Source organism: Entelurus aequoreus, linkage group LG01 (assembly GCF_033978785.1).
Source record: "Entelurus aequoreus isolate RoL-2023_Sb linkage group LG01, RoL_Eaeq_v1.1, whole genome shotgun sequence".
NCBI lineage: Eukaryota > Metazoa > Chordata > Actinopteri > Syngnathiformes > Syngnathidae > Entelurus > Entelurus aequoreus.
The window spans coordinates 32,561,476-32,587,881 of record NC_084731.1 but is presented as its reverse complement, the minus strand read 5'-3'; the positions used below and the strand labels follow the sequence as shown (position 1 = coordinate 32,587,881).

At 39.7% G+C, this 26,406-nt stretch overlaps 1 protein-coding gene across 3 annotated transcripts in view; it reads right to left on the bottom strand.

Annotated features, from left to right (window-relative positions):
- Positions 1-23,459, bottom strand: part of LOC133650712 (low-density lipoprotein receptor-related protein 1-like) — a 294,864-nt gene extending 271,405 nt beyond the window's left edge. For 2 of the 3 annotated variants that reach the window (XM_062048295.1, XM_062048304.1), the window contains exon 1: positions 22,157-22,644. In XM_062048295.1, the coding sequence (XP_061904279.1) occupies positions 22,157-22,253 (97 nt within the window). In that variant the 5' untranslated portion in view covers positions 22,254-22,644. Of the gene's footprint in view, positions 1-22,156; positions 22,645-23,442 lie in introns of those variants that run through there. The other variant, XM_062048313.1, reaches the window with a different exon arrangement.
- Positions 23,460-26,406: the final 2,947 nt, after the last annotated feature.

Below are 26,406 nucleotides of genomic sequence, written 5' to 3'. Positions count from 1 at the left end.
ATCCACCAATGGCGTTTGTTTACATTGCGACGTCGGTGAGCTATGTTGTGTAGTGAAGCATGTTTAGCTATTCCTCGTCCTGCAGGGATGATACTTGTAAGAAACGTACTTTATTTGTCGCCATGGAGGCGAGGATTAGTGATTTAGAAGTAGCTAAAACACTGCCGACAGCGGCTAGCTCGCTAGCCATGTCTTAAAGCACATCTTCCGGTGGGCGTTTCAGTGTTATAACTTCACCTTTATCGTTAGTTTTTAAGCCAAAATGCGTCCGTTCTCCCTTTTCTGTCTACACACTGTGTCTGCTTGTAAGTACTCCGTGATTGTGCGCTGCCAAACATGCTCCTCTGCTCGTAAACCACGTGAAAATGACAAGGGGGTGGTGGACTGGAACTTTTCAGAGGCGGTATAGTACCAAATATGATTCATTAGATCGCGGTACTATACTAATACCGGTATACCGTACAACCCTAGTATAGCGCTTTATATTGTGTTCAGAATGTACAAACTTTTACTAAAATATGGACTTTTGTGGAGGTTGGAACCCGTGTTCAGGCTTACATTTTTTCTTATGGAGTAATATGCGTCAATATGCAGACTTTACAAACTTAGGTAGGAACTGCACTGTACTTGGATGTACTACTTAGATTTCATGTCCGAACCCTGAAGCTGCAACCAAACAAGACAGCTAACCTAAGGAAGCAAAAACTCGGTTATGTGTACTCAATTCAATATGAAGAGAAGCCCAAAATGTGATCCTCAATTATTACTGTAATCAGTTTAGACAAAATTACTCCCGCCAAGCCATCTCTACGGTGCACATTACTGCAAAGGGAGAAGAATGACAATCAAGCCTACTTAGCATGCCGATGAGGGGAAACATTTTAAAGAAGATTATATAACAATAATTTGGTGCTTTGTAATAAGTCCAAGACAAGTTTTAACTGTCCGTATGATGCATGCGCTCCATGGACCGAGCCGCCAATATGGAGAAGTTTCTTTCAATAGTTCCAGGCAGCAATGGGGAAAAACGAGTTTGGTAGTAGTCTGAGTCGATTATAAAGAGAGTAGGGCTGCAACTAACAACTATTTTGATAATCGATTAATCTGTCGATTATTACTTCGATTAATCAATTAATAATCGGATAAAAGAGACAAACTACATTTCTATCCTTTCCAGTATTTTATTGAAAAAAAACAGCATACTGGCACCATACTTATCTTGATTATTGTTTCTCAGCTGTTTGTAAATGTTGCAGTTTATAAATAAAGGTTTATAAAAAAAAAAAAATGTTTTAAATAAAATAAAAGTAGCCTCTGCTCATGCGCATAGCATGGATCCAACGAATCGATGACTAAATTAATCGCCAACTATTTTTACAATCAATTTTAATCGATTTAATCGATTAGTTGTTGCAGCCCTAAAAGAGAGTATGGCCAACAAAACAACAAGTACCAAGGATGTGTGCATGCAATTGTTGTCATTTTGACGTTAGTTTTTCTGATGAAATAAACTGAAATAATACGTCTACATATAGTTCTAAACATACTCCAGCTCATAAATTTACAATAAAACATGCTTTTATTTGGTGAAAGTATACATTTGTGGCCGTATTTGAAGCACTCTGCTGCTACATTCCTGCAGTGTTTAGCGACCAGCAGGCTCTCTAACGAGCACTCAACGGCGCAATAAACGTTAAAAAAAATACACACAATAACCAAAATAATAACTTACTACACTCATTTTGCCAAAATCTTCATTAGCTTTGGACCAACAATCCCGCAGAAATTATGACTTTTGTGTGAAGTATGTCAACTGTGGTGGCTGCCTTCAATATATTTGTAGTCACTGTATGTATCACTCATTATATATTACTCTAACTCATCTTTCTTTTGTGTAACAGGGGAGTAGACATTGAAAGGGTAAACGGAGTAGACATTGAAAGGGTAAAAGAAAACACATTATTGGGTGTAACAATAGATGATAAAATGAATTGGAAATCTCATGTAAAAAATATACAAGATAAAGTAACAAGAAACACGTCAATAATGAACAAAGCAAAACATGTTCTAGACCAAAAATCACTTCATATTCTTTACTGCTCGCTAGTGTTACCATATCTGAGTTATTGTGTAGAAATATGTGGAAACAACTACAAATGTGCGCTTCATTCACTAACTGTGCTACAAAAAAGATAAATTAGAATAATAGATAATGTTGGATGTAGGGAACATACAAACACTTTATTTATTGAATCACAAATATTGAAATTTGACGATTTGGTGCATTTGCAAACAGCTAAAATGATGTACAAAGCAAACTATAACCTGCTACCCAAGAATGTACAACAATTCTTCTCAACAAAAGAGGAGAAATATAACCTTAGAGGAAAATCTAATTTAAAAGATTTGTATGCTTGTACAACACTTAAAACCTTTAGCATATCTGTATGTGGAATTAAATTATGGAATGGATTAACCAAAAAAATCAAACAAAGCACCAATATGATTCAGTTTAAGAGACTGTTCAAACTACAAGTGTTCACAAAGTACACAGAACAAGAAGTATGATCAACTCCGGCTTATTAGTGATTCCCAGAGCCCAAAAAAAGTCTGCGGGCTATAGAGCGTTTTCTGTTCGGGCTCCAGTACTATGGAATGCCCTCCTGGTAAAAGTTAGAGATGCTACCTCAGTAGAAGCATTTAAGTCCCATCTTAAAACTCATTTGTATACTCTAGCCTTTAAATAGACCCCCCTTTTTTAGACCAGTTGATCTGCTGTTTTCTTTTTTCCTTTGCCCCCTCGCCGGGTTATTCCGGTTCCGGTGACCATGGATGAGATGCTGGCAGTCCAGAGTTGGGACCCGGGGTGGACCGCTCGCCTGTGCATCGGTTGGGGACGTCTCTGCGCTACTGACCTGTCTCCGCTCGAGATGGTCTCCTGCTGGCCCCACTATGGACTGGACTCTCACTGTTATGTGGATCCACTAGGGACTGTACTTAGAGGGGGGGTTACCCACATATGCGGTTTCTCATAGTCATTCACATCGACGTCCTTTGTGTGGGCTCTGTGCAGCCCTTTGAGACTTTTGTGATTTAGGGCTATATAAATAAACATTGATTGATTGATTAATATCTTGAACCCTTTTTTAATTTTTTTTAATTTTATTTTTATTTTTTAATTGAGACAAAGATAATTTATGTATTTAATATTTGTTTACTTACTATGGTATATTATTTGTTTATTAATTATTTGTTCAATGTTATGTTACAGAGAACAAGGAAATAGGATAAAATTGCTATGGTATGAAAAGGGGTAGGATTAAATAAGCTCAGCTTCTTCCTACTCCTTTTCGCACGTGCTGTAATGAAACAACTGGAAATATATGATGAATTACATTGTATTGTACGCATGTTCGAAATAAACTGAAACTGAACTTAACTGAACTGAACTGAACTGAACATGATAAGCGAATAAGTGAACTTTTGTACCTATTTCCCCATATTTCTACACAATAACTCAGATACGTTAACACAAGCAACCAGTAGAGAATATGATGGGATTTTCCAAACAGGAAGTGGAACAAAAGTAAGAGCGCTGAAAAAGAAACAAATACCAAAAATAAGGAGACGAAAGTCAAGTATCACACTCTGCCTTCACACACTTCAGCCTCAAACACTTCCAGTGATGAATCGATCAAATCCACACAAGCTACCAAATTCTATTAATAGGCCTATTCCTAGTTCGCAATCCCCGGCAAAACATCATACTGACATTTTTCTAATATTTTGATGACCTTTTTAGGTTACCTCACAGTGATGAGGAAGAATACGTCAAAATGATTGCAATGGTAGCGTTCTTTTTTTGTCATTGCACAAAAAGCTGGGAGAGCTTTTATCGGGGTGTTGAATTGTTCCGTCCTGTCAGGTTAGTGTGCTTCAATTCCTCCATACAAGGAATGAATGCTCATCCAGAATGGGTTCAACTCTGCTCCCTCACACATTTGTGACTGCAAAATGGATGTCAAACGAAAGAAAGAATAAAATGGATGTGAATGAATGCATGAATTGTGTGGGCGGATGCTTAAAACAGAAAGTGTTTATCTGTTGGTGGCACCGTTTGAAATTGTCTATAGAATTGTACAGAGGGGGGCTCTTAATTTTGCAATGCAGTCTACTAAAAATTAAAGTCACTGAGACCCCCGCCCCCCACACCCATAATTTGCCACGTTTTATGTGTCAGGTAAACCGGGACCGTATGAATCCCCTTCCTACTGTAGGTCTCAACTCTCCACAAGGAGGTACCAGGCAGGAGCATTGCCTGCAGACCATTTAGTACAGTGGTTTGTATTAGTAACCCGTTCCACAAGTCCAAATAAAACGAATCATACCAAAACCAAAGCATTTTTTCTCTTTAAAAAATATTGGAAATCCAATCCGTTCCACACACACAAAAACATGAACACAAAACATATTTTATAGAGAGTGCTTTCAATTTCAATTTTCTTTGGTCACATTGTGGCTTATTTTGCAGTCATAAGCAATAAAAAAAAAAAAGTTTTTGTATTTTTGCTCAAATATGGCTCTTTGAACATTTTGGGTTGTTGACCCCTGATTTAGCCGGATGACATTCGAAAAACAGGGCACAATTGAGGTGAAACCGAGGTACCACTGTTGCAAAGTGTGTTCTGATACAACTTTTTTTGACTTGCAATATGATAGCGGTATTAGAGCCTTGAGTATTGGCTGATACCGAAAGTGATCCAATACGATATCAGCACATCTCTGTTATTATTTTGAAGTATGGAATGTTAGAAAAGGCTTGATCAAGTGAAATTAGTCAAATAGAGAACAATGGTAGGTAGGAAAAACACAAACCTATTTCTCATTAACCATCTGGAATGGACTTACGCGGTCTTTAGATTTAAATGACACAAAGCTGAAGCTTAGAGGTGACAGAGCTTTCGCCGCTGCTGCTCCCAAGCTCTGGAACGACCTACCTCTGAGTGTTAGACAAGCCTCCTCTCTTCCTGTTTTTAAATCTCTCTTAAAAACATACTTTTATTCCATGGCTTTTAACACTGAGTGATATCCATCCTGCAATGGCGTCCCATAATACACCTGCTGTGAACCTGTTTTTATGTTTTATTTATTTTATTTTATTTATTTATTTTTTATCGTGTTCTGTTTGTGTTGTGTTGTGTTTGCTCGGTACTCGTATTATCTTTTAACCTGCCCATTGTACAGCACTTTGGCTACCCCTGTGGTAAATTTTAAATGTGCTTTATAAATAAAGTTGATTTGATTTGATTTGATTTGAAATGGAGAGATTTTGGCCACAACAATTCATTAAGGTAAGCTCATGACGCAGTAAGTTGAATGATGCAGACACGTTTGTTACTGGATACTTTCTACTGGGCTTCTGCCTTGGAGACTTTATATATGTAAGTTATATGCAACTATAATTATTCTATATTTGTTTATATTGACAAAGGTGCTGTATTTGATGGCAATATTGTTCAATTCAGGACACTTATCACATTAGGTACAATATGTCAAGCTTATGTGCTTAGTTGTTGTGTAGCTGCTAGCTCCTAGTAGCCTATAGCCTGTAGCCTCCCATGTTTACCTTTTGTAAAGGACATTTAGCTGGTAACTGCCTACCCAGTTAGTAAACGCTGCAAGACTGCTTGTATTGGAGCGCTTATAGCAGAGATTTTAGATGCTTTTTATATGATTTTTTTGCTGATTTGGACCGATATCAATATCAGATCGGGACACCCCTAAGTGTCACATTACTCTAACACAGGGGTGTCAAACGTACGGCCCGCGGGAACAGGTTTTCTCCGGCCCGAGGGATGAGTTTGCTAAGTATAAAAATGAGTCGAAATTTTTGAATGAAAGAAACTGCTGTTCTAAATGTGTTCACTGGATGTCGCAATAGCAATTCTTTGTATCTTTGTAGATGATGCTACATACAGTATGTACAAAATAAACCACATGATGTTAGTGCACCAGTCGAGGACAATGAGCAAACTACATAAATAACATCTTGTAATTTGATTTTGATATTTTTTTATCTTGATAGATTGAAAATTAACACCAATGAGTTGACTGATGAATATTATCACATAATTTATTCAGAAAGTATAAATAACGACAAATAAAGATAGAATAATATTAACCGCAAATGTAAGTGTAAAAAAACAAAACAAAAACATTATGATTTGTAAATTTTCAGAATGTGCTTGTTCTATTTTTAAACAAAGAAAACAATCTGAAGTTGTCTTTATTTTTAAGTTATCGTGCCGTGATTTTACCAGTCCGGCCCACTTGGGAGTAGATTTTATCTCCATGTGGCCCCTGATCTAAAATGAGTTTGACACCCCTGCTCTAACAGCATATACTGCAACACCAAATCAGGGCCCCAACACAGTTGATTAAAACCGACACAGATCAGCAAAGCAAAGCCATGTTTGTTGCTGATGTAAACGGGTCGACACAAGTCACCTGACTGCACCTGGATGTATAAAAACGGGAGGTTTCAGTGTGGAAAAAAAGGTATAGATCAACACGCAACACAAAATCATCCTGTGTGAGTTATTCGAACACGCAGTTCTTAATTGGATACAATGCGTCTACAAGGCCTCGGTGTCAGCATTCTGTCAATCTCTGTGGGTAGAATTGGCAACTGTGCAGCGAAACTACAAGAGGACTTGTAAAAAAGAAAAATGCCTCTGCACCTGTTTGGGTGTATTTGTGTCCGGATGATAAAGCAGAGGCTGACAACACGGCTGAGATTGTGTGCACCATTTGTCTCCAAAAGGTTGGCATCAAAGAGGCCGACACATAAAAAGTGTTATATGAAATATATCCCGTACAAGGGATGTAGCCAAATAAAGTAGAACTATACTGCATCCAGTTCAAACGCCTTTATAACGGAGGGGTAATAGGGGCCAAGTACTACAAGCACGTTTTAACATAATGCTGTGAAGTTCTACACCAACAACATCATTAAAAAGTAGATATAAAATATTGTGCTTTTTTTCTTCCTAACAATCCTCCTTTCTGGACTATAGACTTATTTAACCCACCAAAGTGTACAACAAATAATTATTGAAAATATATTAGTTGCAACAGACCATAAGCCGCAGATCTATATTATTTACATACCTCAATTGTTCACAAATGATGCCTGTCACAAGGCAGTAAAACGGCTGATCAAAACAAAAGAGAAGTCATTGTCATGGACTCGCTAGCTGCGGAAGCGAGCTCCCCAATCAGCTAAACAAACTCCACGGTGGTGTTTTTTTGAATTTACGAAACTGAAACAATACAAAAATAATGTCAATATAAGTTAACGATACAAACACAGACCCTTGTAAAGGTGTTAGCATGTTCGCTAATGTTAACGAGGCAAGCTTGATTACATTACGATAGCACGTACAAATATGTGGCACGAGGAGGACGAGGAGGAGGAGGAAACATGAAGTCCCTAGTGCCCGATCCCCGCTACGCAGACTGCGGGTATGTCCTCGGCACATGGAGAGTTATATACACCCGAAGAGCTGCAAGGTATGATGTGGGGTCCCGAGGGTTCGCTGGTCCCCATTGACTCTGTCTGGCCCGGGAAACTCGCTGCACCACCGTGCCGGTCTCGCCGGAGAAGACGGAGACCTCCCAGAAGGACTTCGACTCGCTGTCGGGAAACTCCGCCTCCAGTGACTCAAGTTCCGCCCCCAGTGACTCTCGCTCCGCCCCCAGTGATTCTATCCCCGCTCCAAGACTGGTCCCCGAACCAGCACCCGCTCCAGGACTGGTCCCCGAACCAGCACCCGCTCCTAGGCTGGTCCCCGTAGGTACCAGCACCCGCTGCAAGGCTGGTCCCCGTACCAGCACCCAGACTGGTCCCCGTACCAGCACCCAGACCGGTTCCCGTACCAGCACCCAGACTGGTCCCTGTGCCAGCACCCAGACTGGTGCCCGTACCAGCACCCAGACTGGTGCCCGTACCAGCACCCAGACCGGTCCCCGTACCACCTGTCTGTGCCGTCTTCTTCCCCTGTACAACCGTAACAATATGCATGAAAACACTCCTACAGACATCCAACATGGGACGGTTTAGTACAGGGGTAGGGAACCTATGGCTCTAGAGCCGGATGTGGCTCTTTTGATGACTGCATCTGGCTCTCAGATAAATCTTAGCTGACACTGCTTAACACAATAAGTAATGAATAATTCTGCTGGTAATCACAGTTTTAAAAATAACCACGTATCAACCAGACTACAAAGCCATCAGCAAAACCATGCAGCACAAGAAGTCACATTAATGGTAAGAAGTATTTTATTTATTGATGGTTACCTTTAAAATAACAATGTAATTAAAAAAGAATAAGAGACTTATTATACTCAAAAAATGTTGGTCTTACTTAAAAATGCACGTATTTAGTTGTATTCAATGTTAAAAAATATTATATGGCTCTCACAGGAATACATTTCGAAATATTTGGCTTTCATGGCTCGCTCAGCCAAAAAGGTTCCTGACCCCTGGTTTAGTAAGTATGAATTATTTTAGTTATTTTGTACAACTTATAAACATTGTTTGGAGTGATGAATGAAGAATCCTTTCAAACAGAAACGCAAAAAATGAATAGTAGGCAGAACTGAAAATTATTAAATTAATACATTTTCAACCCCCAGCACCTGCAGTGAGCAAACTTGTCCAAAAGATGGCGACCTAGCACAAACAATAACATACTTTGTGTCTCTGTCAGTGTTGAAAACCATTTGTAGATTACATTAGCAAAGAAAAATCCATACATTAGCCACACTATTTCATAAACTGCAGGGTTCAAAGCATAAGAAAAAAGTAGCAGCTTATAGTTCGGAAAATCGGAATGTAAACAGTTCACAGGTGTTTTCGTCAAATGTCTGTGACGCGCTTCGGTCAAAGTACACAGGATCAATATTTACAGTACACTTAAAACCCTCTCTAAACAGTCGTGTTCCGAGCAGCTGGTTTTGTGGGGCTGACAAATGAACCACTGCTCACTTTGTCCTTTTCCACTGCCGTTACCATGACAACTGGAAAGATGGCTTCCAGAGAAAGTAATTGGCTACTGCAGCCAAATACAGTAGCCTACGTATGTTCTTCTCTGAGCATTATTATCTGGAAAGACGGAATATTTGACACGGTTCTTGTATTAGTTCCTAATTGTGCTTTTTTTCCAAAGAGATTCAATCTCGTTTTTAAAAGTTTTTTTTAGTTCGTAAAAGGCCAACCAAGCTTGCATGGCTCCCCAACATACACTTTCCAAAAACATCAATTTACCGTTATTAGAGATTAAATGCTTTAAAATGTAATATTGGAAATTATCGGTATCGGTTTCAAAAAGAAAAATGTATGACTTTTTAAAACGCCGCTACACGGAGTGGTACACGGACGTAGGGAGAAGTACAGAGCAGTTGCATCTCCCAGTTATACTTGCCAACCCTCCCGATTTTCCCGGGAGACTCCCGAATTTCAGTGCCCCTCCCGAAAATCTCCCGGGGCAACCATTCTCCCGAATTTCTCCCGATTTCCACCCAGACAACAATATTGGGGGCGTGCCTTTAAGGCACTGCCTTTGTGTGCCGGCCCAATCACATAATATCTACAGCTTTTCCCACACACAATTGAATGCAAGGCATACTTGGTCAACAGCCATACAGGTCACACTGAGGGTGACCGTACAAACAACTTTAACACTGTTACAAATATGCGCCACACTGTGAACCCACACCAAACAAGAATGACAAACACATTTCGGGAAAACATCCGCACCGTAACACAACATAAACGCAACAGAACAAATACCCAGAAACCCTTGCAGGACTAACTCTACCGGGACGCTACAATATACACCCCCGCTACCCCCTACCCTCTCCCCCACCTCAACCCCTCAAAGCCCCCCCCCCCCCCCCCCCAACCCCACCCACCTCAACCTCCTCATGCTCTCTCAGGGAGAGCATGTCCCAAATTCCAAGCTGCTGTTTTGAGGCATGTTAAAAAAATAATGCACTTTGTGACTTCAATAATAAATATGGCAGTGCCATGTTGGCATTTTTTTCCATAACTTGAGTTGATTTATTTTGGAAAACCTTGTTACATTGTTTAATGCATCCAGCGGGGCATCACAACAAAATTAGGCATAATAATGTGTTAATTCCACGACTGTATATATCGGTATCGGTTGATATCGGAATCGGTAATTAAGAGTTGGACAATATTGGAATATCGGATATCGGCAAAAAAGCCATTATCGGACATCTCTAACCGTTATTATATATATAATGATTTCTTTACCAGGGTAGCCATTTTACAGTATCCAGGCAACGTTGAGCTATAGTTACTAGTTAGTTTTGTCATTTAGTGTCGTTCACCTTGAAAAAATTTGTCGATATTTAATCAGCGTGATCATATGTAATTTTTTTTTTACCAGAAAGTAAAAGGCTAAAGAATCTCCTTTGAACTTTGTCGTCCTTTTTCGCCCAGTGTAGCCATTTTTAGCGTGCAGGGTAAGCTAATAATTGCCAACCAGTTTTATACTGTTGTTTATCGTTATTAAGCTTCATAAAAATAAACCTGGAAAAGCTAGCATGTCTCATCTAAAGCATACCCCCATAAAAACAAAACATATATTTTATAGGCATACTTTTATTTTTTTAACTGTGATTAAACCTGGAGAGCCATTCCTAGCATCTATGCTAGGCTACTAGTTGCTGGCCAGTTTCATACAGTTGTTTGTGGTCATTTGATAATTAGCTACGTAAAGATAAGCCTAGAAAAGCTACCATGACTCATCTAAAGCATACGACATAACATACAAGGTAACTGTATCATGTATTTCCTTCCTTTTCAGAGAGTTAGGGCCAAAGAATACACTTTTAAATATTTTTTTATTCCCACTTCAACTGAGCCAGGTTAGCGATTTATAGACTTTTATGCTAAGCTAACATTTACTAGCGGGCTACATAATGAGATAAATGGCTGTATTCATTGTAATGATCTTTTCATCCAACTCTCATTAAGAAATATATTTACAAAGCTTTCCATTAAGTATATTGTTTTAATGGAATAAGAAATGTGAGTACTTTATGAATTTTTAACAGTGATGAACAAATTAAGAGGATCTAACTCTGATGTAATTTTGAATCTTAAACAGTGAAGAATTCTATAAAGTTAAAGTTAAAGTACCACTGATAGTCTCACACACACACTAGGTGTGGTGAAATTACCCTCTGCATTTGACCCATCACCTTGTTCCAACCCGTGGGAGGTGAGGGGAGCAGTGAGCAGCAGCGGTGGCCGCTTTCGAGAATCATTTTGGTGATGTAATCCCCAATTCCAACCCTTGATGCTGAGTGCCAAGCAGAGAGGTAATGTCCCATTTTTATAGTCTTTGGTATGCTTCCTCTTAGCAAAGTCATTTATCTTAGTTATTATCCTTACTTGATATTTTCACTGACCAAAAGTACTGGATTATATTTTGCCAGGCAATGCAAAGAATCTATCCTTCTTAGTGTCACATTTACATATTTCATCGCAGTGCAGGCAGTAAGTAAGTTTTTTCCCACAATGTTGACGTGAGTAAGTGAATAAGTTTAAGCTGCCAAATGCTCTTTTTCGACCGTATTGTATTAAGTTGTCAGCAGATGGTAAAATGTGAACCTTTGGCCGTGTGTACTGCAGCCAAATGTTACAAGGGTTGTGTGGGGGTAATGAGCCAAGAGATTAGAATCACAGATGATAAATTCATTTTTAAGTTACACTATTTTCCAACAAATGTTCCACAAATGTAGTTTATTGAAAGTATGTTGTCCAAAATCAGGCCTTGTTGCTAGAATTTAGACGATTTAAACAAAAGTTAAAAAGTACCACTGATAGTCACACACACACACTAGGTGTGGTGAAATTACTCTCTGCATTTGACCCATCCCCTTGTTCCATCCCCTGGGAGGTGAGGGGAGCAGTGAGCAGCAGCAATGGCCGCGCCTGGGTATCATTTTGGTGATTTAAGCAGAGAGGTAATGGGTCCCATTTTTATAGTCTTTGGTATGAACTCACGACCTACCGATCTCAGGTCAGACACTCTAACTGCTTTTCTAAAGCATTACTGGGAAAACTGTGTCTGTAGCTTTAACGCTAATGAGCAGTGCTTTTCCACGGGTGTCTCCAAGCAGCGCTATTGGGTAGTTTTACATAAAGTTCACAGCGTCCATAGTGGATGCCAGGTAGCACTTGCAACAACGTAACATTAAGGAGTGGTACAGGAGGACACAAACAATAGCAACGATATGGGAGCTACAATGCTAACATCATGGTAAACATATTTGTCTCTAAAATCTATCACAACTTTAAATCCCCATCACAAATTAAGTCAAATGTTATCATCACTGGTCATACTTTAACTATGTGAGCTAACTAGGTTTTGGCTATTTGCTGAAGAAAAACAAAGGGATAAAACTTACAGCTCCCACATGCGGATAATTAGCAGAGTTCCAGGCGTCATTTTCAGATGTGTAGCGAAGCCTGCTCCAAAGCCAAAACTCTGAAAGCAAGCTTTTGAGTGCTTCTTCCGGTTAACCCTTGTGTAATGTTCATATTGTTGTTACTCAGCCAGCGTTTGTGGGTCTGATGGACCCGTTGCATTTTGTGGCTTTAATGCCTCACAATCAAACACTTTAATGTTAAAATACTGAACAGATATTTACCTTATCCCAATAAACATCTGTTCAGTATTTTAACATAAAAGTGTTTGATTGTGAGGCATTAAAAGCCACAAAATTCAACCGTATCCCAATAAACATCTGTGCAGTATTTTAACATAAAAGTGTTTGATTGTGAGGCATTAAAAGCCACAAAATGCAACCGTATCCCAATAAACATCTGTGCAGTATTTTAACATAAAAGTGTTTGATTGTGAGGCATTAAAAGCCACAAAATGCAACGGGTCCACCAGACCCACAAACGCTGGCTGAGTAACAACAATATGAACGTTGCAGGGAAAATTTCTCTGCCAGTTTCTGCATCCCACAGGGATTCTTCTTTTGTGTTTCTGCACCTGCGGTTCCCAGACAAGGTTGCAACACTGTTTGTCAACACTGTCTGCTCTCATTTTCTCGCACATTTGACCCTCTGATGTTCTGTGTACCTACACTCTGTCCTCCTCCTGTCTAGGCCTGCTGTGTGTGCGTGTGTGTGTGTGTGTGTGTGTGTGTGTGTGTGTGTGTGTGTGTGTGTGTGTGTGTGTGTGTGTGTGGTGTGTGTGTGTGTGGTACACAGAACATCAATTTCCACACTTCTATTAGCCCCGGGTCCAGTGGACCCGGACATCTTATGCGTAATAGAAATGTGTAGGGGGGGTGTATGGTGTGTGGTCATTAAATATGTATTCTTATATATGTTCTTCACAGAAAATTAGCCAAAGCCAGTGAGTCTCCGTTTGAAAAATTAATTAAATGTATTATTTTTCTTTTAATAAAAAATGAAAACAGGTCCCACAGACCCAAACACCACACAACCAAGTATTTTGTTCACGTTTGGTGCTCATCAATTGGCTCTAGATGCGCAAATTAATGTTCCAACATTATTAAAATTGTCAATTTTGCATAATATGGGGAAAGTCTGTTACTGAAATCAATGCAAAACAGTAAATGCATTGTTACTTTACCACAGTGCAACACAAAGTAACAAGTAATAAGTGAAATTGCAGCGGGTGTTGAGTAAATGACATTGTTTCCAACAGTGAAGCAATCCTGAATTCCTTCATTAGGGCCTTTGCCACTAAGCCCCCAATTAGCAGCGCTTTCTGAACAATTTGAGACTGTTCACCAAAGTCTCCGACGAGAAACAAAGGGCAGTTTAGACCCAATTAAAACCAAGGGGCTGCTGGTGGGTGACCCTGGATGCCTGGCTGTTCTACAGTTCTACGGTCCGGAACATGGCAAAACAACTCTCAGCAAGTCAGAAAATGTACATGACTTAATCTTTAAATGTCTTTTATCAGCTTTGGCAAAGGGTAACTAGCTGGACAATGATCAAGTTGGATGAGTCACACATAATAACACAAGAAAAACAAATTTGCACATTGTAAAAAGTCATTTTCTCCGTGTCGACCTCAACAAGCCACAATGAATATTTAGGCGGACAGCTGAGCTCAAGGCTGACTCATCTAATCAAGCGGTTGGGCCTCAAGAAATTCACTCAAAACATACAAGAGTGTATTTTAAATAGGGATGGGCTGTATAATGGCGCAGTACTGATTGCTTATTAATTTTGTCTTGAAGCAATTGGCCAAGTGGAATGCAATGCTTGGCTGCAACCAGGAGGCGCTGTCCTCTGAAAACCATCCTACTTACCCAAACATTGACATTCTGTGGATTAGCGAATTTGACTCCAAAATAATATGTTTTATCCCTAAAAAAAATGTATGTTTTAAATACGCAAACCAACAGGCGACAACTAAGTGAGTCGGAGCTTTTCTCCCTGCCACTCACACACAATAATGACCCGGAGAGATGTGGTCGCGACATTCTTGCAAAACGCCGCTAAGGTTATGATACTACTTTTAAAAGGGTCATATTATGATTTTTTTTCTACATTTAAAACACCTTCTTGTGGTCTATATCAGTGTTTTTCAACCTCTTTTGAGCCATGCACATTTTTATTAATTTTTTTATTAAATCCCGAGGCACACGAACAGCGGAAAATGTAAAAAAAAAAGATTATTACAAGGTTACTCTTCAGATCTCTCGACAGCACAGCCACTGAACAACGGCACATTACTTGTAGATTATAATAATTGGTTTTCAAAAAAATATATTTTTTAGACCATTTAGGGGAAATTGCATAATTTCCCACGGCACACCAGATAATAACGCGTGGCACAGGCACACTGGTTGAAAAACCCTGGTCTACATAACATGTAATGGTGCTTCTTTTGTCAAAATGTTGCATAAATTATGTTTTACAGACTGTCTTCAAGACTTTTTCAGGCCGTCTATTCATGCTTCCACTTCGACTACATCTTCTACCCCTTGTAGTTTTTAGCACTTCCATATGAGGCCCGCTGACAGATATAACTTAGAATTTTACGCTACCTTGTATTATAAATGGCAACAGCGGAGGATGCATGTGCATGTACGAGCCAGTCTGCCCCACAACAAGAGGATAGAGAAAAAGTAGCTTATATGACTACAGAGCTGGATTGCAATGGCGGATTCGCACAAAGCTCTTTGGGTAAATCTCTACCATATATGGAGATATCTGCTGGAAATGTCCACTGCAAAAATGGCAAAAACGGTTCATTTGGAGGATGTAAAAGGAAGGCAAGATTGTTTTATTAATATCTCCGCCATGCTGCCATGGTTTGAAGTAACATGTTTGGGACTTATGCAGATCCCAAATACACAAAAACAAGTACCCTTAAGTTAAAAACAGCGGTGGTCAAGATGGCTGTTGTACAGCAAGCAGCACATGGACTTATCTCGGTACGCAAGGATCTTCCTGCAAAAAGAAGATACGGGCAAACAAATCAAACTATGCAATGGAATAGATCCATCGAAAAGAGATTTGTCAAGTGATATCAAGGATTATCTGTTGGTGGAGTTCCCAGGCATATCGAACTATTGTGCTCCAGACTTCATTCTACACGACAAAACGGGTGAAAACTTAGAAAAGCATAGAGATCTTTAACTTCTTTGTGTGTGGCTGGATCAAGGAAATTGGTATTAAGACTCTCCCGGTTAAATATGCCTCATTTTTGCTCAGGTAAGGTTGCATTTCATGATTTAACTTTGCGTCTACAGCCATGTTTGTTGCTCTTGCATGCACCGTTCTCGAGTATGCATGTTTTTTCCCATGTTTATCAAATTCTAACTATAGATCTCAACGTTGTGTATGTGCTGAAAACATAATTTGTGATGGCTGCCTCTGGTAAAAGCTTAACTCTTTTAGGTTTTGCGCACAATTGTTTTCTTTTATTTAAACTCGCCGAGTTGGTGCTTTACGAAGCCCTTGTAGCAAAAATGTGTTGTTGACGGGTGGGATTAGTAAAATTGCAAATAAAGTTTAAAAAAAGGTCACTTTTCCACGGAGCCCCCGCTAAGCACGCCTTGCACCAACCATGCTCAACCCAAACTCAGCAAAAATGTGTTGCAAAAAATACTAATAATATTAAGATATTACTTAAATGCGAAATACCAACCGTTAAAAGTATAACAAACTGCAAACTTGTGCGTTCTTCAAATCAGCTGCTGCCTTGGACTGAAATGTGTGCTAATTTTCTCGTCGTCTTTCGTAAAATCTTGCAGTCTTTTGCCCGTCTTGATTACCTCTCGAGGAACTCTGAAGAAACGTGTATCCTTATTGCAGTTTTGAACGATTCCATTGTCTTATATTCATGTCAATATGGTTGTTCATTGTTATAAATGTTGTTGATTGTGTGGTGGTTGTTGATTACTTGCAATTGTGTCTTAAAGCAATTGAACTTGGAGTGCGCTACTTTGCTGCCACCTGCAGAGGCGCTATTGATTCAGTCAACTATTTATTTGTGGTCTCAAGAAGAAGGGAAGCTAAATTACAGCTCCTAAAAAATAGTATATAGTAGTAAAAAATTAAATACATAATACAACACAGCCAACGTTCAGAACATTCAGAGAGAGCTTGTCCCAACGTATAAAATAATAACTAAACCATGGTTTGATTGTCAATTGCTCTTAATCAAAACACTTGAGTGTAATGCACATCTTTAATTGTAAAGGATGCATTCTCAGCTTGTTGCAGACTTGTTAGCGGTTGGATTTTAAACATGTCTTCAAGGCGTTTATGGCTCGACGATGAATCTCATTAAAAGCCAGCATGTGGTTTAAAACAGACACGACTTCAAAGTCCTCCGAAAAAAAGGCTATATAACGTTCGAATACAAATTACATTTGCAAAAGCCTTTCAAACGTAGCTTGTTCGGCCACTGGAAGGGTGAATGGCGATAGGGAATCTGAAAGAAAACAAGTTCCTCGGTTGCTATTTTAAAAGAATCTAACAAATCGCCCTTTTCCTCTCTCACCACACAGAGGTGTGCGTGAGTAGGACTGGGGGAATTTTAATGGTTTCCAGAAGTTGTTCCAGTCAGTGAAGGTGTGCAAGGTCAGTAGTGAGAATAGGAGAGGCTCTTTTTACCCTGTAGATGACAACAGAGAAGTCTTACTCCTCAACAACGCCATGAGGAACACGTTATTGTGCGAATCCTATTCAACGAGACATTCTTCTGACCATTTGAGACCACAAAGAGCAGAGCTACTCCACTATAATGTTGTAAAACTCCTTCACTATATTGTTATAAGATGACTCCACTATAATGTTGTAGAACTCCTTCACTATATTGTTATAAGATGACTCCACTATAATGTTGTAGAACTCCTTCACTATATTGTTATAAGATGACTCCACTATATTGTTGTAGAACTCCTCCACTATATTGTTATAAGATGACTCCACTATATTGGTATAGGACTATTACACTATATTGTTGTAGTACTACTCCACTATATTGTTATGGGACTACTCCACTATATTGTTGTAAGATGTGTCCACTAAATTGTGGTAGTACTACTCCATTATATTGTTGTAGTACCACCACATATATTGTTGTAGGCTTACTCCACTCTAGTATGTAGGACTACTCCACTATATTGATGTAGTACCATTCCACTATATTGTTGTAGTACTACCACACTATATTGTTGTAGTACCACTACACTATATTGTTGTAGGCTTACTTCATTCTATTTTGTAGGACTACTCCACTATATTGTTGTAGTACTACTACACTATATTGTTGTAGTACTACTCCACTATATTGTTGTAGGATGTCTCCACTATATTGGTGTAGTACTACTCCACTATATTGTTGTAGTACTACTCCACTATATTGTTGTAGGATGTCTCCACTATATTGTTGTAGTACTACTCCACTATATTGTTGTAGGATGTCTCCACTATATTGTTGTAGTACTGCGAAACTATATTGTTGTAGTATCACTCCCCTATACTGTTGTAGTACTACTCCACTATATTGTTGTAGTACTACTCCACTATATTGTTGTAGGATGTCTCCACTATATAGTTGCCATACTACTCCACTATATTGTTGTAGTACTACTCCACTATATTGTTGTAGCACCACTCCACTATATTGGTGTAGTACTACTCCACTATATTGTTGTAGTACTACTCCACTATATTGTTGTGGGACTACTTCACTATATTGTTGTAGTTCCATTCCACTATATTGTTGTAGGGACTACTCCACTATATTGTTGTAGTTCCATTCCACTATATTGTTGTAGGGACTACTCCACTATATTGTTGTAGTTCCATTCCACTATATTGTTGTAGGCTTACTTCACTATATTGTTGTAGGACTATTCCACTATGTTGTTGTAGTACCACTCCACTATATTGTTATAGTACTAATCCACTATATTGTTGTAGTAATACTCCACTATATTGTTGTAGGATGTCTCCACTATATTGTTGTAGTACTACTCCACTATATTGTTGTAGTACTACTCCACTATATCGTTATAGGACTACCCCAGTATATTGTTGTTGGACTACGTCGCTATAGTGTCATAGACTACTCCACTATACTGTCGTAGGACTACTCCGCTTGTGGGCAGCCTAGGACGTGGTTGCTGCCTCCCACCCCAGCACACAATGGCGTGCAGCACTGTGCATGTGGGTGTTGAAATTGTGTTTTTGTTTTTGTTTTATTGTTTGTCTGTGCACATTGCAATCATATGTGCACAATATGTATTATTTATAGCTATTTTTTTGTTTTATTTTGTTGTTTGTCAATGCATGGTGCAATTATGTTTTTGCTTGATGTTTTATGTGTTCTTATCTTGTTTTTGGGGACTTTTTGTATCTGTACTGCAACCAAATAATTTCCCTATTGTAAGATGAATAAAGTCCACCCTGTCCTAATATTATAGAACTACTCCACTATATTATTGGACTACACCACTATATTAACGTAGGACTACTCCATTATATTGTTTTAGGGGCCACACTTTCACAGAGCTAAGGATCATATCAAGGCCCTGCCATACCTTAAACTTATAGTCTACCAAATGGATAAAGATTAGTCAAAGACTGTCTTCGCAACAGGAGCGCTGTGCTGTTTTTAAGAACCTATGCTAATCAAATATGCTGTTAATGACAGGGCACTCTGCTGTTTGTAAGATATGAGTAGTCAAAGTTCCTCTTTATGACAGCGCTCTTGTGTTTTTTAGAAATTTGCTGCAAAAATGTTAGTCATGCTGGTCAAAGATCCTCTAACGCCGCAGGAGCACTTTGCTGTTTTAAGAACCTACTGCAAAGAACACGAGTCAAAGATCTTTTATGTACGGCAAGAATGTTCTGCTGTTTTTAAGACCATACTGCAAAAATCAGCTGGGGAGATTTTCACTATTTTTGTTTACACTCTAGTATTCACATTAGAATGATACACAAGGCTGCAGGTAGGTGGCAACAGTGCTCAATCTAATCAACAAGCTCTGTGTTTTACCCAGTAGAAGTAGTAAGTACACAGGAACACGTGTACAGAGCTAACAGAGGACAAAGATATGTAAACGTTTGTGACAGGAATGTAAAGATACATATAAAGAATATAACCCACACAGCGCATTGTACAGATAAATCAGCAAATATTGTTATGTTTTCAATAGTAGTTCAATTTAAGGGGATTGCGGCAAAAGTGTATGTCTATCAAGGGGATCTGCACGGAAAATAAATGAGAAGCACTGCCTGCAAAAAAAACTAATCAAATACATTTTATATGACAGTGCTCTTTTTAGGAATTTACTGCCAAGTTGTGAACTTGGTATGACGTCATACCTTGGCAGGATTTAGCCTGTTGAGGACCCCTGATTATAGCGTATGTGACTGGGGTCAGGATGTCATCTCAGCAGATTCAGCAAATATAAGTCCAGCATTCCAAAACTGTCATTTTATAGCCCCAACTCTCAAAGGTAAACAAAAACATATTATACATTAGCATAGTCGAGGTTTCTGTGGTTTATCCGTTATACGGTGCTCAATACCGGGGTAGAGCGGAATATGCATTAGGTCAGGAAAAAACACGGAGGCTATATCATCCCTACAAGCCTGTTTCGCAGGTTCCCTTGCTCGTCAGGGGATTTAAAATCCAATAACAATGAAAAAGAAGTTAAACCTCCAAATTTTTCAGGACAACCTAAAATCATCAGCCCGAAGATTGGGTCTTGGGCAAAGTTGGGTATTCCAACAGGACAATGACCCCAAACACACATCAAAAGTGGTAAAGGAATGGCTAAATCAGGCTAGAATTAAGGTTTTGGAATGGTCTTCCCAAAGTCTTGACCTAAACGTGTGGACAATGCTGAAGAAACAAGTCCATGTCAGAAAACCAACAAATTTAGCTGAACTGCACCAATTTTGTCAAGAGGAGTGGTCAAAAATTCAACCAGAAGCTTGCCAGAAGCTTGTGGATGGCTACCAAAAGTGCCTTATTGCAGTGAAACTTGCCAAGGGACATGTAACCAAATATTAACATTGCTGTATGTATACTTTTGACCCAGCAGAAAAGTTAAAAGTTAAAGTACCAGTGATTGTCACACACACACTAGGTGTGGTGAAATTTGTCCTCTGCATTTGACCCATCCCCTTGTTCACCCCCTGGGAGGTGAGGGGAGCAGTGGGCAGCAGCGGTGCTGCGCCCGGGAATAATTTTTGCTGATTTAAGCCCCAATTCCAACCCTTGATGCTGAGTGCCAAGCAGGGAGGTAATGTGTCCCATTTTTATAGTCTTTGGTATGACTCGGCCGGGGTTTGAACTCACAACCTACCGATCTCAGGGCGGACACTCTAACCCAGTGGTTCTTAACCTGGGTTTGATCGAACCCTAGGGGTTCGGTGAGTCAGCCTAAGGGGTTCGACGGAGCCTCCGCCACGGAGGTCAAGACACACCCGACTTATCGTGTAAATATAAAACTTCTCCCTATCTGCTTTACGGATACGGCAACAGCAGAAGTCAGACTGATTTGTAGGTGTGTAATTTGTTGTGAGTTCATGCACTGTGTTGGTTTTGTTGTTTGAACAAGGTGATGTTGATGCACGGTTCATTTTGTGCACCAGTAAAAAAACATGGTAACACTTTAGTATGGGGAACATATTCACCATTAATTAGTTGCTTATTAACATGCAAATTAGTAACATATTGGCTCTTAACTAGTCATTATTAAGTACTTATTAATGACTTATACGGCATGGCCTTATTATAACCCTAACCCTCACCAAATAACTCTAAATTAAGTTTTTGTTACTTAGAATGTGTTCCCCATACTAAAGTGTTACCAAAAACATATAACTTTGTCTTGAATTTGAAAAAAAAGCATTTTATTTTTAACTAAAGAAGGGTTCGGTGAATGCGCATATGAAACTGGTGGGGTTCGGTATCTCCAACAAGGTTAAGAACCACTGCTCTAACCACTAGGCCACGGAGTTGGTCACATTTTCAGTAGACCCATAATACATTCATAAAAGAACCAAACTTCATGAATGTTTTTTTGTGACCGACAAGTATGTGCTCCAATCACTCTATCACAAAAAAAACAAGAGTTGTAGAAATGATTGGAAACTCAAGACAGCCATGACATTATGTCCTTTACAAGTGTATGTAAATTTTTGACCACGACTGTATATCCCGAGCACGATGATGATGGGAAAATGCATTTTAGACAAGGTTTCCCTGCTGATCAGGGGATTTTAAATCCCCTGACCAGCAGGGAAACCTGCAAAACAGGCTTGTAGGGATGATATAGCCTCTGTGTTTATTCCTGACATAATGTATATTATATATTAGCATGTTGGTATTCCCACTTAAAACCATTCCTTGTGAGGCCATGCGTTTGGCAATAGAAGTCATGTTAAAATGTGTCTCCCTAATGCTAATATTCACATGTGACATGAAGAAAAGAGCATTAAGGCTGGAGCGTCACCCTCCAAGCAAGCTCCAGGTGGATCATATTCAGTGCACAAAAAGCAGCAGGTGATAGACCAGTGAGGAAGTCTGCTTACCATCAACAGCCCTGGATGGAGAGACCACTTCCGAGCTGTGCAACATCCCCAAGACAAGCAATCCTGCCGCCAGCACGTTGGCCGCGGTGCGCAACATTGTTGTGGTTTATCTGGAGGGAATATTAGTCATCAAACGCCTCCTGGGTGCTGTCACGCTGGTGGGCTGCAGGGCAGGCGAGAGGAGATGCTCCTCAGCGGAGATCCACCGCTGCTGTCACGGCTCAAGGGTTCGAAGGCGCGCGGTCTTCTCCCAGCCAGCCCGGGGCTGCCTCGGGGCTCCCCGGGTGCACGGACAGCCCGGCCACCCTCACAAAGGCTAGCGGGCTCGGCTAGCCTGGCTCTTTCTGTCGCCGATCGTGCAAGCTCAAGCCTCGGCCGCGCTTCGGGTTCGCTTCTCGTTGAGGTTTGAGTCGAGTCTAGAAAGTCTGCCGGAGAGAAAGGTTGCACACTCTCGGTTGTTGCACGCCGCCTACTCTGCCTCTGCTGCCGCCGCTGGCCACAGATTGAGAGGCTCGGAGGCTCCGAGCGCCGTCAGCCAGCCGTCTGATGAGTGACGTCGGCTGGCCCTCCTCCTCCTTCTCCTCCTCCTTCTCCTCCTCCTCCTCTCAGGGCACCCGACACCATCATCCACCTCCATCATGTCTCACGTTGCTGTTTACCACTAAGCGCCTTGTTTAATGATTTATTTACTGCAATTAACACATTGATGTCGAGGGGGGACCATGTTATTGTCTCGTCTGCAGCAGTAATTACTCGGAACAATTCGACCCTCATTATAAGTTGTAGATACTTTGGAGAAAATCACTTTACACTTGCAGACAGTGTAAAAACGGATCCGGCCCGCCAGCGTACAAAATCCGGCCCGCGGGAAGTCCCAAGTAAAAAAAAAAATAATAATAATATTTTTTAATTGTTTGTCTTTTTTTTCCTAAATATATTTTTAAAATCTGTCCTTTCTAATCCTACTCAGTGGCCTAGTGCAGGGGTCGGCAACCCAAATTGTTGAAAGAGCCACATTGGACCAAAAATACAAAAACAAATCTGTCTGGAGCCGCAAAAAATTAAAAGCCATATTACATGTGTCATGAGATATACATTTAATTAAGAGGACTTAAAGGAAACTAAATGACCTCAAATATACCTACAAATGAGGCATAATGATGTAATATTAGTGTACACATCGCTAGCCTAAATAGCATGTTAGCATCGATTAGCTCGCAGTCATGCAGTTACCAAATGTGTCTGATTAGCACTCCACACAAGTCAATAACACCAACAAAACTCACCTTTGTCCACTCACGCACAACGTCAAAAGTGTGGTGGACAAAATGAGACAGAAAAAGAAGTGGCATAAAACACGTCCTACAAAGTCGGAGAAAGTTGTAAACAAACTATACGGTGTGTTCAAGGACCGCCAAAATTAGTAGGACAAAACGGCGCTCGCCAAATACTCGAATCAGTGAAGCATGTTTAATATAAACAGTGTGATTTATAACATTTAGGGAGGTTTGTGTCATGTTTGTCCTCCTACAGAAACCATACTAAAACAAAAAATTGATTTTTTTTCCCCTCATCTTTTTCCATTCTTCATACATTTTTGAAAAATCTCCAGAGAGCCACTAGGGCGGCGCTAAAGAGCCGCATGCGGCTCTAGAGCCGCGGGTTGCCGACCCCTGGCCTAGTGGTTAGAGCAGGGGTGTCCAAAGTGCGGCCCGGGGGCCATTTGCGGCCCGCAGCTAATTGTTTACCGGCCCGCCACACATTCTGGAAATACTATAGTAAAAATAAAAAAGAACATTAAAAAAAGTGGAATGAGGTGAAATCTAACAAGAAAAAGTTGCAATGTTGACACAAAAGCTGCCATGCAGGCTGTTTTTTTTTCTTTTGTCTTTCTTCATTTTTATTTTTTTGCCATTGCTCAAAAAAAAAAAAAAATAATGACAAAAAAATCCATGTTATAATGAATTATTTTCAGGGCTCCAATTACTTCAAATATTTCACTTCAAAATGTTTTATGTGGTAAATATTGCATATATTGTGTAGTAGCCATATAAAAACATCAAAGTTTTCTTTGACCAAAGCGCATAAAACAAACAAATTAATAGTTCCAGCATAAAATCGACAGATATATCTGAAGTTGATCTCGTAACTTAAGTGTTGAAAGTAAAAGAAAAACCTAATAAAAATGTATCACTTTATGAGTGGGGCACCTTTTGGATCCCAAATATATTTAATGATTTTTTATTTATCTTTTCACTTTGATTACTCAAAAATATGAAATAATTCAAATCAATGGTGTCCTGCATTATTGATCTTTTAGGCCTCTAATTACTAAATACTGCATATTTCAGTTTTACTATAAAAAAAACTAAGTTGTTTTTGACAGAAAAGCCATAAAACATTTTTTTAAATTTGTATTACTTTATATCAACTTGAAGTTAATATAGAGATTTACTGTAAGTGTTAAATAATTAAAAAATAATAACAATCTGACTTATTTTTAACATTTTAATGACTGAGACCCTTTATGGTCCCCGGGACCCCTAAAGGTAAAATAAATAAAAAATGCATATATTGTGTTATGGTTTGAAAATGAAAAATATCGAAATGGCCCCCACATGCTTTAATTTTTCCGTGTGCGGCCCTCAGTGGAAAAAGTTTGGACACCCCTGGGTTAGAGTGTCCGCCCTGAGATCGGTAGGTTGTGAGTTCAAACCCCAGTCGAGTCATACCAAAGACTATACAAATGGGACCCGTTACCTCCCTGCTTGGCACTCAGCATCAAGGGTTGGAATTGGGGGTTAAATAACCAAAAAAGATTCCCAGGCGTGGCCACCGCTGCTGCTCACTGCTCCCCTCACCTCCCATTTGGTGAACAAGGGGATGGGTCAAATGCAGAGGCCACATTTCACCATGCACACCTAGTGTGTGTGTGACAATATTGGTACTTTAATTAATACAAATGGGACCCATTACCTCCCTGCTTGGCACTCAGCATCAAGGGTTGGAATTGGGGGTTAAATAACCATAAATTATTCCCGGGCGTGGCCACCGCTGCTGCTCACTGCTCCCCTCACCTCCCAGGGGGTGATCAAGGGGATGGGTCAAATGCAGAGGACACCTAGTGTGTGTGACAATCATTGGTACTTTGACTTTAATCCATTTTCTGCCGCTTGTTACTCTCAGTGTCTCCTAGCCGCTCAGTCAAATCCTATTGTCTAAAATTTTCCCCATCGATAACGTGACAACATCGTGCTCGGAATATACAGTCGTGGTCAAAAGTTTACATACTCTTGTAAAGAACATAATGTCATGGCTGTCTTGAGTTTCTAAATCATTTCTACAACTCTTATTTTTTTTGTGATAGAGTGATTGGAGCACATACTTGTTTGTCACAAAAAACATTCATTAAGTTTGGTTCTTTTATGAATTTATTATGGGTCTACTGAAAATGTGACCAAATCTGCTGGGTCAAAAGTATACATACAGCAATGTTAATATTTGGTGACATGTCCCTTGGCAAGTTTCACTGCAATAAGATGCTTTTGGTAGCCATCCACAAGCTTCTAGTTGAATTTTTGACCACTCCTCTTGACAAAATTGGTGCAGTTCAGCTAAATTTGTTGGTTTTCTGACATGGACTTGTTTCTTCAGCATTGTACACACATTTAAGTCAGGTCTTTGGGAAGACCTTACTAAAACCTTAATTCTAGCCTGATTTAGCCATTCTTTTACCACTTTTGACGTGTGTTTGGGGTCATAGTCCTGTTGAAACACTCAACTGCGCCCAAGACCCAACCTCCAGGCTGATGATTTTAGGTTGTCCTGAAGAATTTGGAGGTACTCCTCCTTTTTTCATTGTCCCATTTACTCTCTGTAAAGCACCAGTTATATTGGCAGCAAAACAGGCCCAGAGCATAATACTACCACCACCATGCTTGACGGTAGGTGTGGTGTTCCTGGGATTAAAGGCCTTACCTTTTCTCCTCCCAATATATTGCTGGGTATTGTGGCCAAACAGCAACATTTTTGTTTCATCTGACCACAGAACTTTCCTCCAGAAGGTCTTATCTTTGTCCATGTGACAGCCATGACATTATGTTCTTTACAAGTGTATGTAAACTTTTGACCACGACTGTAATATATATATATATATATATATGTATGTGTGTGCATATGTATAGATGTATTTATATTTACATATATATGTACATACTTACGTATATGGTATGTGGGCTTGTATTAAGCCT